The sequence below is a fragment of the Syngnathoides biaculeatus genome, chromosome 16, assembly GCF_019802595.1.
Source record: "Syngnathoides biaculeatus isolate LvHL_M chromosome 16, ASM1980259v1, whole genome shotgun sequence".
Lineage (NCBI taxonomy): Eukaryota > Metazoa > Chordata > Actinopteri > Syngnathiformes > Syngnathidae > Syngnathoides > Syngnathoides biaculeatus.
The window spans coordinates 4,600,106-4,614,390 of record NC_084655.1 but is presented as its reverse complement, the minus strand read 5'-3'; the positions used below and the strand labels follow the sequence as shown (position 1 = coordinate 4,614,390).

Genomic DNA, 14,285 nt, shown 5'->3' with positions numbered 1-14,285 from the left:
ACTCCTGAGCTTTTCCTGTCATAGTCCCAACATTCAAAGTCCCTCCACACAGTTGTAGGGTTTTTTGCATTTGTCTTCTTCTTCCAACTAAGCTGCTTTCCTTTTCTTTGTTGTCTTTGAACTACATTATCTGAATTTCTACCTACGCCTTGTAGATTAACATTTCCGGGTGCGGGTTTTGGAAGCCCGGGCCATGACCTAACTGTTGTAGAATTCGTATGATGAACGCTCATATATGTTTGGCACAGTTTTACGCCGGTTGCCATTCCTGACGCAACCCTCTGCATTTATCCGGGCTTGCGACCGGCCAACAGGTAGCGCAATAATGAGCTGCCCAACGGGCTGCAGATAATTAAAAAGAAGCACTCAAATAAACAAAGTCAGCACAAAAGATACACAATTTACATACTAGCTAATATATGTTAAAGTTAAGGTCAAATGAAAGCACTCACAATAAACACAGTTAGCACATAAGGTCCACAAATCACATACTACCTGTGTTAAAATATAAAATATAAATGATATGGTGATTTAAAGGACTGAGGAGAAGCGAAAGGAGTACATTGAGATGCGACGTAGGGCAAAGCAAGAGGTGGCAAAGGCTGAACAAGAGGCATATTACGACATGTACACCAGGTTGGACATGGAAGAAGGAGAAAAGGATCTCTGCAGGTTGGCCAGACAGAGGGATAGAGATGGGAAGGATGTGCAGCAGGTAAGGGTGATTAAGGATAGAGATGGGAATATGTTGACTGGTGCCAGTACTATGCTAAATAGATGGAAAGAACACTTTGAGAAGTATATGAATGAAGAAAATGAGAGAGAAGGAAGAGTAGAAGAGCCAAGTGTGAAGGATTGGGAAGTGGCAATGATTAGTAATGGGGAAGTTAGAAAGGTACTACAAAGGATGAAAGGATGAAAAATGGAAAGGCAGTTAGTCCTGATGAGATTCCAGTGGAGGTATGGAAGCAATTTGGAGAGATGGCTGTGGAGTTTTTGACCACCTTATTCAACAGAATACTAGTGGGTGAAAAGATACCTGAAGAATGGGGGAAAAGTCTACTAGTTTCCATTTTTAAGAACAAAGGAGCTGTGGGAATTATAGAGGAATAAAGTTGATGAGCCACACAATGAAGTCCTGGGAAAGAGTAGTGGAGGCTTGACTCAGGACAGAAGTAGGTATCTATGAGCAACAGTATGGTTTCATGCCAAGAAAGATTACCACAGATGCATTATTTGCCTTGAGTATGCTACTGGAAAAATCAGAAGGAGCTGAAGAGTGAGGCTACAAGGAGAAGAGATAGCAAGGGTGGATGATTTCAAATATTTAGGGTCAAAAATCCAGAGCAATGGTGAGTGTGGTAAGGAAGTGAAGAAATAGATCCAAGCAGGTGGAAACAGCTGGCAGAAGGTGTCTGGTGTGTTATATGACAGAAGAGTCTTTGCTAGGATGAAGGGCAAAGTTTATAAAACAGTGATGAGGCCGGCCATGATGTATGGATTAGAGATGGGGGCACTGAAGAGACAACAGGAAGCAGAACAGGAGGTGGCAGAAATGAAGATGTTGAGGTTCTCGCTTGGAGTGACCAGGTTGGATAGAATTAGAACTGAGCTCATTAGAGGGAAAGCCAAAGTAGGATGTTTTGGATACAAGGTTCGAGAGAGTAGACTTCGATGTTTTGGACATGTTCAGAGGCAACAGAGTGAGTATATTGGTGGAAGGGTGCTGAGAATGGAGCTGCCAGGCAAAAGAGCGAGAGGAAGACCAAAGAGAAGGTTGATGTTGAAGTGGTGAGGGAAGACATGTGGGCAGTTGCGGTGAGAAAGGAAGATGCAGGAGATAGGCTAAGATGGAAACATATGACATGCTGTGGCGACCCCTAACGGAACAAGCCGAAAGGAAAAGAAGAAGAAGAAGATGGTGATTTGAACGGTACGTGGATGGAGGGGATTCAAACCACAATGGCCATCACTAGTAGTTCAAGGTTGAGTCGACGATTGATGTTTGGTCCTCATTGTATACGTAGGTAATAAAGTTAGCGCACTTGACTAACTTGGGCCGAGCAGCTTCGACACAAACAATACGGCACCAATTTGGGTACTAAGATAAGACTTGTTAAAATTTCCCAAGTCCTCACGGCCCTTGTCGTAAAAGTTATGAAGTTACTCACGTTCGATGTTTCTTCAACATCCGCGAATTGATCACAAACGCGTCTCGTTGTTAGCAAGCTAAGCTAAGGAATTCGAGGCCGATAAGTAAGTTTAAGTTTGCGTTTCCACTCGCCCAACTTCTCATTGGTATTCCCTATCTTCGAGTTTCTCAAACATATACAAGTCTCATTTAAAGTTTGTTACAAGTCACCTGGGAGACACACCAAACGTGGAAGAAGGTTCCCTGGCCAAAATGCAAAATGTTTGGTGTAAAAGCAACACAGCTCATCACCCTGAACACACCATCCCCAATGTCAAACATGGTGGTGGTAGCCTCATGGTTTGGGCCTGCTTTTCTTCAGCAGAAACAGGGAATATAGTTCAAATTGAGGGAAGATGAATGGAGCCAAATACAGGACCATTCTGGAAGAAAACCTGTTCGAGTCTGCAAAAGACCTGAGACTGGGACGGAGATTTATCTTCCAACTGGACAATGATCCAAAACATAAAGCCAAATCTACACTGGAATGGTTCACAAATAAATGCATCCAGGTGTTACAATGGCCAAGTCAAATCGAATGTGTGGGCAGAGCTCAAGACTGCTATTCACAAACGCTCTCGATCCAACCTCACTGAGCTTGAGCTGTTTTGCAAGGAAGAATGTGCAAGAATTTCAGTCTCTTGATATGCAAAACTGATAGAGACATACCCCAAGCGTCTTGCAGCAGTAATTGCAGCAAAAGATGGCGCTACAAAGTATGGATGCAAATGTGCCGAATAATATTGCACACCACACTTTTCAGGTTTTTGTTTGTTAAAAAAGCTTAAAATATCCAATAAATTTTGTTCCACTTCACGATTGTGTCCCACTTGTTGTTGATTCGTGATTGATTTTAATTTTATATCTTGATGTTTGAAGGGTATCCGGCATAAAAATTGTGCCAAACAAATATGTGCGTTCATCTGGGATGATACGCTGTGGCGACCCCGAAAGGGACAAGCTGGAAGAAACTTATTATGTTTGAAGCCTGAAATTTGGCGAAAGTTTGAAATGTAATTAGAATATTTCACAAGGCACTGTACATGGCATATTTTGAAAAACAACCATTCACAGGGAGAGTTTTATATTATGTTACTTTTGGTCCAAAATACATTAATTTCAAATTTCAATTTCTATGGTTTTCCAATGATAAACTAATAATGCAATTTTTCTTGCAATTGCTATAGCTTCAATTTCAAGCCATATTATATTCTCTTGCACATTCCATAAATGAAAAGAAACATATTTTAGCTTAAGATACAAGATCTACATTGTGTCCATTACAGTTAGGGGCATAATTTGTGTTTTAAACTCAACTCAGATGTGTCAATTATTATTATTTTTTTTTGCTTGTCTCTGGACTTAGTTATTTTGCTGTCCAGCATTAATGACATAAAGAGATTGTCATGCTCCTGGATTCCAGCCCGGGCTGGGCGTGGCCAGCTAATCAGAAGGTGCACACCTGCGCCTCATGAACACTGATTAGACCCAGTACATATAGGACCCGGGGGACGACAAATACTCCGCTAGATCGTTGCTCTTGATGCCTCCTTCCCGCACTCCTGCTTTCCTGACTTCTGATCTCCGTGCACCGACCCACGCCTGTCCACTGACCAACCTCGTAAGCCCATCCGTACTGGTACTTTGGATTGTTCGGACTATCGACCTGATCTCAGACCTCGGACCGAATAAAGGTTTCCTCTGTACTGTCTGCTGTCTCTGGAGTCGTGCATTTGGGTCCACCCTTGGGCCCCGTATCGTGACAGAACGATCTAGCCAAGAACATGGACCCAGCCGACTCTGAAGCCATTCGCCGTGCGCTGCAAGTGCAGGGCAAACGCCTGGGTGAGCAAGAGGCTGCTCTCCAGGGTATGACTCACCAGATCCAGGAGCTCTGCGCCCAGCTGGAACCGTGGCTAGCCTCCCAAGCTAGCGCGGCCGCTCCTGTGCCTCCCCGTGCCGCCATCACTCCGCTCTCTCGACCAGAGCGGTTCTCAGGCGACTCCGGTAACGTCAAGCCCTTCCTGGCGCAGTGCGATCTCCACTTTGAGCTGCAAGCGTCCGCTTTTCCCACGGACTGCTCCCGGATCGCCTTCGTCATTTCCCACATGACAGGGAGGGCGGAGGCATGGGCCACCGCCGAGTGGAGCCGTAACTCGGAGACCTGCCACTCATGGGCGAGCTTCGTCTGCATGCTCACCCACGTGTTCCAGTACGCGGCTCCGGAACGCCAGGCGGCGTCCTCGCTCATGACAATTCGCCAGGGACGTCGCCGCGTGTCCGACTACGCCGTTGAGTTCCGGATTCAGGCTGCTGAGAGCCGTTGGAATGAGGAAGCCCTCCATGACGCGTTTTACGAGGGACTGTCCCCACAGATCCGTGGCCACCTCGTTGGCATGGATCTTCCGCCTTCGCTTAACTCCCTCATCGCATTGGCCCTCAAGGTGGACCAGCGCCTCACCGTGCAGAGGCAGATGGAGGGCCTGAGGGAGGAGGAGAGGGAGAGTCTCAGTCCGGTTGCTTCCGCTTCCCGGCCACCCGTGTTGTCGGCTTCATCGGAATCCATGCAAGTGGAGGGGCTTGGCGGCTCAACGGAGGAGCGCTTACGTCGGCGACGAGAGGGACACTGTTTTTACTGCGGGCATTTGGGACACTTGAACGCCCGCTGCCCGACTCGACCAGAGCACTCTGACATCAGGATCTCTACTCCGGTGAGTGTGCGGTACACCGCGGCGGGGTCAGGGAGGTCCCTTCTTCACCTCACCTTGGGAACGGACTCCCGTTCATGCACTGTGACGGCTTTCATAGATTCTGGGTCGGAAGCAAACCTGATAAATCCCCGCGTGGTCGAAGAGCTGGGGGCAGCAACCTTCCCCACGCAACGGTTTCGTCACGCCTATGCCGCCAACGGCAAGTTCCTTTGTCGGGTTGCACATCGCACTCAGACGCTACGTATGAGCTTTCCGGACGCTCACTCGGAGCGTATTAGCTTCCATGTCTTCAACGCACGTAGTAGCGACATCATCTTGGGCAGCCCGTGGCTCAAAGAACATAATCCGCACATAGATTGGACCACGGGTCAGATCAAGACTTGGGGAGAGGACTGTCTCAGTCGCTGTTTCGCTGTCCAGGAAGACAGGGGTATTCAAGTCGCGCCGGTTCGGCTAACAGAACCTAGTACCGCCACGGACCTGACCGCGGTGCCCTCCTGCTACCTTGACCTACGGGAGGTCTTCTCTGAATCTAAGGCAAAGTCTCTGCCACCACATCGGTCATACGACTGCGTGATTGAACTCCTGCCAGGCACCTCTCCTCCCAGAGGGAAACTGTTCTCTTTAACCGGACCAGAGCATCAAGCCATGAGGGACTACATCGAGGACTCGCTGGCAGCCGGACTCATTCGCCCCTCATCCTCACCAGCCGGTGCGGGGGTTTTTTTTGTCAAGAAGAAGGACTCCACGCTGCGACCCTGCATCGACTACCGAGGCCTGAACGACATCACAGTCAAGAACAGGTACCCTTTGCCGCTTATCTCTACAGCATTCGAACTCCTCCAGGGAGCCCGGATCTTCACCAAGCTCGACTTGCGCAGCGCTTACCACCTGGTGCGGATTCGGGAAGGGGATGAGTGGAAGACGGCGTTCAACACCCCCACAGGGCACTATGAGTATCTGGTGATGCCCTTCGGACTGACTAACGCTCCGGCCGTCTTTCAGAACTTCATTAACGACGTGCTTCGGGAGTTCCTGAACAGATCTGTCTTTGTTTATCTGGATGATATTCTCATCATTTCAGCAGACCTAACCTCTCACATTCAACAAGTCAGAGAGGTGCTCCGGCGTCTGCAGCAGCACCAATTATACGTGAATATGGATAAGTGTGAGTTCCATCAGGCATCCGTGTCCTTCCTGGGCTTCGTCCTGGCTGAGGGAGAGATACGGATGGACCCCGGGAAGGTCGACGCGGTGCTGCGGTGGCCTACCCCCACCAACAGGAGGGACGTGCAGAGGTTTTTGGGGTTTGCCAATTTCTATAGGAAATTCATAAGGAACTTCAGTTCCGTGGCCGCTCCTCTGCATTCGCTCACCTCGCCGCATACCACCTTCGACTGGTACGGGACCTGCCAGGAGGCCTTCAGCAGGCTAAAGGCAAGTTTCACTACTGCGCCCGTTCTCATTGTTCCGGACCCAGATAACCAGTTTGTGGTGGAGGTGGATGCATCGAATTCAGGAATCGGAGCAGTCTTGTCGCAGAGGAGTCCCAGGGATGGAAGGATCCACCCGTGCGCGTTCCTGTCTAGGAAGTTGACCCCGGCAGAGAGGAACTACGACGTGGGAGATCGGGAACTGCCTGCGGTCAAGAGCGCGTTGGAGGAGTGGCGGCACTGGCTGGAGGGCTCGCAAGTACCGTTTGTTGTCTTCACGGACCATAAGAACCTTGAATACCTGAAGTCTGCGAAGAGGTTCAACGCCCGTCAGGCCAGGTGGGCCCTATTTTTCACCCGCTTCCGCTTTAAGGTGTCCTTCCGCCCAGGCTCCAAAAACGGCAAGCGGATCCACGAGGGAGGGCGCACGGATTCAGACGCCGCTACTATCCTGCCAGCGGTGTGCTTCGTGTCCGGTTTCACCTGGGCGATCGCGTCGCGGGTGAAGGAGGCCCTGGGAGAGACGCCGCCACCCGCGGATTGTCTGTCGGGCCGCCTTTTCGTCATCCCATCTCTGCGGGGAGACGTCATCAACTGGGCCCATACCAACAAGACGGTCTGCCACCCGCGTGTGGCGAAGACGCGTTCAGTGGTCGAACAAAGGTTCTGGTGGCCTGACCTCAGTAAGGATGTAAGGGAGTTCGTCAACGCCTGCCCGGTGTGTGCTGCCAATAAGACTTCCCGCCTACGGCCTGTTGGTGAGTTGCGACCCCTATCTATCCCCTTTCGTCCGTGGTCACACATCACGCTGGACTTCGTCACCGGCCTGCCGCCTTCACAAGGGAACACAGTGGTGCTGTCCGTAGTGGACAGTTTCTCCAAGATGGTCCACTTCGTGCCGCTTCCGAAGATCCCATCGGCCAAGCAGACAGCCCAGTTGGTATTAGACGAGGTCGTCCGTTACCACGGCCTACCCCAGGACATCGTTTCGGACAGGGGTCCGCAATTCAGCGCCCATTTCTGGAAGGAGTTCTGCAACCTCATCGGCGCTTCGGCTAGTCGGACATCGGGTCATCACCCAGAGTCTAATGGCCAGACTGAGAGGATTAACCAGGAATTAGAGACCGGTCTTCGATGTCTGGCATCCAGGGACCAGAGCACGTGGAGCCAGCACATCAAGTGGGTGGAGTATGCCCACAATTCTCTACCCTCCGCCTCAACAGGTATGGCTCCACTCCATGTCGTGCATGGCTACCCTCTGTCCCTGTTTCCTCCACTGGTCACAGACTCTGCGGTCCCGTCAGCCCTGGCCGTGGTGCGACGCTGCAAACGGACCTGGGAAGCAGCTCGGAGGACACTGCTGCGCATGAGCAGCGCCTACAAGGCCGCAGCGGACCGCAAGAGAAGGGCCGCACCAGAGCTCAGAGTGGGACAGCGAGTGTGGCTCTCTGCCAAAGATCTCCCGCTGCGGACAGAATCCCGGAAACTTGCTCCCAGGTTCGTTGGCCCGTTCCCGATTTCCAAGGTTATTAACCCGGTCGCCGTCTCGCTGAAACTACCCAGGTCGATGAGGGTGCACCCTACGTTCCACGTCAGCAGACTTCGCCCGAATCGCACGTCGTCGCTGCCTCCTCCGCTCAAGTCCCCCCCCCCACCCCCCCCGCATGGTCGACGGTGGGTTGGTGTATACTGTGCCCCAGTTGCTGTCTTCCGCCGCAGAGGAAGTGGGGTCCAGTACCTGGTGGACTGGGAGGGATATGGCCCGGAGGAGCGCTCTTGGATCCCCTCCCGCTTCGTCGTGGACCGCTCCCTCATCAGGGACTTTCACACGGCTCACCCTGATGCTCCTGGGCCGTCCAGAGCCAGCCGTTGAGGGTGGGGTACTGTTATGCTCCTGGATTCCAGCCCGGGCTGGGCGTGGCCAGCTAATCAGAAGGTGCACACCTGCGCCTCATGAACACTGATTAGACCCAGTACATATAGGACCCGGGGGACGACAAATACTCTGCTCGATCGTTGCTCTTGATGCCTCGTTCCCACACTCCTGCTTTCCTGACTTCTGATCTCCGTGCACCGACCCACGCCTGTCCACTGACCACCCTCGTAAGCCCATCCGTACTGGTACTTCGGATTGTTTGGAGTGTCTACCTGATCTCAGACCTCGGACCGAATAAAGGTTTCCTCTGTACTGTCTGCTGTCTCTGGAGTCGTGCATTTGGGTCCACCCTTGAGCCCCGTATCGTGACAGAGATTGAAAAGGATAATCTCAGAATTTGACGTTAGGGCCTCAAAATAATGCAAGTTGCAGAATGTTCTCATCTACTGTGAAACAGGTTCTTTAAAAAAAAAATCAGTTATCCCAGGTGTGAATGGGGTTTTTGACTGCATGACGACAAGACTATTATAGTTGGGCTTGTGAAGCACATTGGTAAATGAACAGGTTCATAAGTATGGATGCAATTATGATGATTACTTCATTGTAATTTACTATTTGGATCTAAAACCTCAAATGGCCTGGAGAATTATCAGCATGCATTTGCCATTTCCCTTATCAGTGAAACAAAATGTGATAACTGGCCATTTATTCTGTATTATTCCCGCTCCACTCCTGCCTGCACCTACTGCAGGGCTGAACAATGAAAACACAATTAAAGCAAATGACATGCACAGCAAAAGAGGAGCTGAATCCAATATCGTCAACTTTTTTTTTGTCCTCATAATGCAAAAATTGTCACTGTAATACAGATGAGACAGATTGTGAGGAAGTAACAATGTGCGACAGTCATGGCAGTCTTACCATGGCACCAACGCTGTATGTGGCTGCTGGAGTGAATGTGTGGTTGTAGGGATCGGCAGCATATACTCGTCCATAACTACAGAGACACCAGACAAAACAGATCATATGGGTTTCATTATAAATGTATCCACATTCTGAACATTTTCAGTAACAAAAACATTTGGAGTCAGGGAACCTGAAAGAGTTGTCAAACCTCGGTTGGATGTATCATATATTTCCCCAATCTAGGAATTATTATACCTTATTAGAATTATTATTAAGAAATCATAAAAATGTGAAAAATGACATAGAGTACAATAAAAATAAAATGTAAACGGGATAGAACATTAGTGTGACTTTTTGGAGGGAATATGCACAATTTCCATAGTTAGCCTATAGCAACAATTTCCAAAATGCTCTCCAGTTGGTCAAGAATGTTGTTTAAATGGTGACAATAACCGGAATAACACATACTAAGTATGTCTAATTGCAGTTTGCATATAGTAAAGAAGCCTCACTATCCACTGATGAAAAAAACATTTTCCAAATCACAGATTTAAAAAAGGTTCCGTGACCAAGCTTGTCACCCAAAAAGTTTTTTTATTTAATATGAAATCGATATTCAACATTAAAATGAACTGAAATTGTATCAATCCATTCTAGCCCTTCAAAACCACCACAGTTATGTTTTCAAATAATACGTTAGCAGTGTATGAAAGTGAAAAAAAAACTCAAACAGAGTGTAATGAGATAAACTGGTTTTATAAAACATAATTATAGTACAGAGGAACCTTGGAATTCAAACATATTCATGGTTGTACAAATTGGTTTTCGACTCAAAAATCTGCGTAAAAAATGTGTCAGGTTTCGATCCTATTCTCGTGGTCTGAACACCGAGCAACCTTGAACCCATGTTGACCAGGTAGCCGACTCGAACTGAGTGATGACAAATTCAGGGGCGGTGACGAGACGAGCCGCTGCCCACATTGAGTCAAGCAGTCATTCATTAAGTAAAGCCAGAGCGTGCTAATAGCATGCAAGTGTGTGCTCATAGTGTGAACAGGCACCTTCGTGAGTGCTTCTGAAGAATGGTTTAGTTATTTTTCCAGTATTTTCTTTGCCATGGGCCCTATGAAACACAGTGGTGCTACTAGCAGTGAGGGAAAAGGAAAGTTGAACGAACCAGAGCTAAGTAGACTAAGTATGGAAATGCGGTGTAGAAACAGCTCTTGCTAACGACTATCGTATGGCTAAATCGACTATTTCGACTTTCCTAAAAATAAAAATGTAATGAAAGGTAACTACTGTTGCCAAATGATTGGCTAGCATTACAAAGCAAAGTCCACAGATAATATAAGAAATGGAGAAGCTACTGGAGAATTACGCAGTGAAATCATTGAGGGGGAACTGCGACACTTCCTCGTTCGGTCTCGAGTCCCGCCGACGCCATCGCACCACCACCAAAAAGATAAATGATACATATTTAAATTTCTTTAAGTTTATGTTTTTTTATTATTAAAATGCAGGGCATACATGTTTTTACATAAATAGGAATTAAACTGAGTTTACTATTTCGTAATGGATTAAAATCATTTGCATTATTACCTATGGTAAAATATGTTTTGTAAGTTGAACAACTCTGCATTTCAACAGGGACAGTCATAAAATATTGGCTCTTCATGACACAAAGCCCCCAAAAATAAAATAAAAAAAAAATAAAAAAAAAGACAAATCAACAGCTTGAAAAAAACCAAAATGTTATTTGGGGCAGTTGTAAGACAATGAACGATTGTGCCTGGAAGAGAAAAATCCAAGATAACATCAAAAGGTTATAATGGCGCATTTCTAGAAAAGCTCAGCACCACTAAATGCAAATTTTTTTCATCAAATGGTATAGTTCCATTGAGTTCTCCACAGTTTGTTTCGGATTGCGTAAATGCCAATCAGATTTTTTTTCACCAGGGGGATGTAAGCATGGTTAGCATTAGTCACTGGGAGGTAAGAGATGAGTCAACTACATACGTAATAGTAAGTTGACGATTCATTAATGGCAATTGTGTATTTGAATCCTGCAAATAATGTACACTTTGAAGTGGGTGTATCTCTTTCATTGTCATTCGAGCAAACTTCTTGCATGGCGGCAATTCTAACTGTTCCTGGTTCAATATTCCAGAAATGCGGCATTTTGAGGTTATGCACAGCAGGTGCAGAACTGCTGCACTTGCCAGTGTCACTCTTGTTTTACAGTTCTTGGTTTGTTTTTGCACTGCTTGATGGTCAGTTTCTTGTGCACCGTCATCAATGCAGTGTGCTTCATTTGTTTGGAAATGAACAAATCCCCAAAGACTTGGTTTAACTGAATTGTGACTATTGTTTTTACCGTTTTTGTTTGTTTGCTTTTAATTATAGCAAAGCTGTCCTGCAAGTAGGGTCACCCACCACTTTTAGTGTGTGCATTGTGTGTGTCACCGCCACAGTTGCCACAGTTTCCAGCCTCTATTTTGTTTGAAGTGCCGTATATGTGGTGGTGAGTTACTTCCTCACAAATTAGCTATCCACTGTCCCGTGCTGCAGCAGCTGGACTCGGTTTTCTTTTTCAAGAAACATATCTGTTTCGCATTTTTTCATCGCGCAACGATTAATGTCGGAACAGTAAAGCGTAATAAACTTGAAGGAAACAGTTTTCTACCTACCACTTCATATTTGTGCTTTGCATTTCTTGACCTTAATCGTGATCCCCACATTAGTGCGTGTAGACAACTAACAGCTAGTCGCAACTTAGTTAACCAGCCAAGAAACAATGAAGTGTTGCGCTTGGGTTGCCTACCAATAATTTGAAAGTATGCATCTACTTTTGTAACTGATTCAGTCAATGCTTACTTTAATATCTATTTTCTGAGCTGCCTATCTCACGAGGTTTGCAGGAATGATGGAGCCTGTCCCAGCTGTCATCGGGCAGTGTCAGGTTCACCAATCAGACATTCATTAAACAGGTTAAAAAAGGAAGCAAAGACACCAGTTCAAGTCTCGCGAGGAGAGAGGAGAGGAACTGTCTCATACAATTCACGGCTGCAGTCTCTGATTATCCTCTCCTCTATTTATTTAGTTTTGAGACGCCCCTTATTTACATGGATGTTACAATAAGGAGACGACAAGCAAACCAGTTTGAAACAAGGTGTACATGTTTGTTCATGTGCGTGTGCGTATGTGTGAGATTGCTGAATACATGTGCGGTCATCATTTCTTTAACAGGCAGCAGTTCTAACAGTTCTGATGATTAGATCTTTTTGTTCTTGCTATCTCCTGCTAGGAGGCTGCCACGTTATCTAGGCCAGAGCATAGCATTTCTTTATTGGAAGCAAATTTATGATAGTTATGATCACAATTATTCCTACATTTCCCCCCTGTTTATCCTACATTTGCTACCACGTTTTCTAGAGCAGAGCAAAGCATTCTTCATTGCAGGCAGAGCAAAGCATTCTTCATTGCAGGCAGAGCAGTAACTGAATTGGAGCAGATTAAAGCATTTCTTCTTTGCAGGCAGGAACAGTTACTGAATTGGAGCAGATTAAAGCATTTCTTCATTGCAGGTAGAAACAGTAACTGAATTGGAGCAGAGCAAAGCATTTCTTCTTTGCACGTAGAAACAGTAACAGAATTGGAGCAGAGCAAAGCATTTCTTCATTGCAGGCAGAAACAGTAACTGAATTGGAGCAGATCAAAGCATTTCTTCTTTGCAGGTAGAAACAGTAACTGAATTTTACAATTATTTCTACATTACCCTCCTATTTATCCTACATTTGCTCAAATCCTTAAATCATCTAATAGATCTCCCTTTCGGCTTACACTCGGAGGAAAATATAGCACTAATTACTTGTAATCTTCTGGATCAGAGAACAAGTCTGGAAGAGAAGTCATAACGTCATCATCGTGGTCAACAATATCACTGTCATTACTCTGTTGTGTCAATAGTGGATATATTTCTGCCAATTTTGAATTTGTCGGGGCAATAGCAGTGGTTATGAGTTGGTTAAGTGATGCCTTTATGCAGGGAATACAACAACATACACACAATGCAAGAATAGCTGCAAACAGCGATAGAAACTAGGACAGAGAACACCAAATTTTTAGATTTGCCAAACTTTTTTTTTTTTTTTTCCACCACTCAGACCTGGCTGATGTGTTTATACCAGAGTGCTCCTTCATCTTGTGGTTCAGGGTACGGAGGCCTTGAATGGCCCTTGTGCGTGACCCATCAGGTGCTGTGATATTTGGAATAAACAACACTGGTCACCGGACAATGAGCAGTCGCCACCCTTCTCGGCCGGGAGCATGTCGACCGCTATGCGGTTCTGGAACATCATGAGTGAGGTTGCAGCTGGTTGTTCCCTTATGGCAATAAAGCCTGCTTCCGTATAATTCCCTAGTTTCTGTACATTGTAATGTATGTAGTTGTCAATGTTTTTATTCAAAGTTATCCATAACAAGATGGATTCCCATCCTGCAGCAATCTCGTTAACCAATTTATACTCATCTGGTATGCAGTTGGGATGCCATTTGCATCAATGTATGTCAGATCTCCATCTTTCCAAGAGGACCTTTGCCTTCGGGAGAACCCAAGGGGAGGTCCAAAGATGGATGCGGCCAATTGTATATCCTCTGCTTTGGATGGAAACACAGTCACAGATAAGAGCAGTGATACCAGTGTACACGTTCCTGCTGCATTTATCAGTATGTCATACAACTTTTGACCAACACACCACCACAACAAATCGCTGCATGGGATCAGTGGGGCAGTTTGTAGATGGATATCATGACACCATGTTTTGTTGAGACTTCCCACCTTAAAATCTGTCCCTGTAAAGCTAACACAGGAGAAATTAGCCAATGCAACATTAGTAGAAAATATCAGTTTATCATTTACTGCCTTAGTTGTTGGATAAACATTTCTGACAAGTGGTGTTAGGAGTTGTTTTAGTCATTACCTCCAGGGTACATTGTGTTGGGATTTCTGTTGGAATGACACACATTAGTGGCCTAGGGCCCATGCATGTAATGTAACTATAGTTTACCTTGTTAGCTGCATTCTACATTAACAACAACCAGTTTTGTTTCCTATTTGTAAAAAAAAAAAAGATAATCTTAATAATGAAAAAATGTTCCTCAGGCTTTTT

The 14,285-nt window shown here is 46.3% G+C and overlaps 1 protein-coding gene across 2 annotated transcripts in view; it reads right to left on the bottom strand.

Annotated features, from left to right (window-relative positions):
* rbfox1 (RNA binding fox-1 homolog 1) overlaps window positions 1-14,285 on the bottom strand; it is a 184,961-nt gene that overhangs the window by 10,960 nt on the left and 159,716 nt on the right. For both annotated transcript variants that reach the window (XM_061847146.1, XM_061847148.1), the window contains exon 11: window positions 9,133-9,208. In XM_061847146.1, the coding sequence (XP_061703130.1) occupies window positions 9,133-9,208 (76 nt within the window). The remainder of the gene's footprint in view (window positions 1-9,132; window positions 9,209-14,285) is intronic.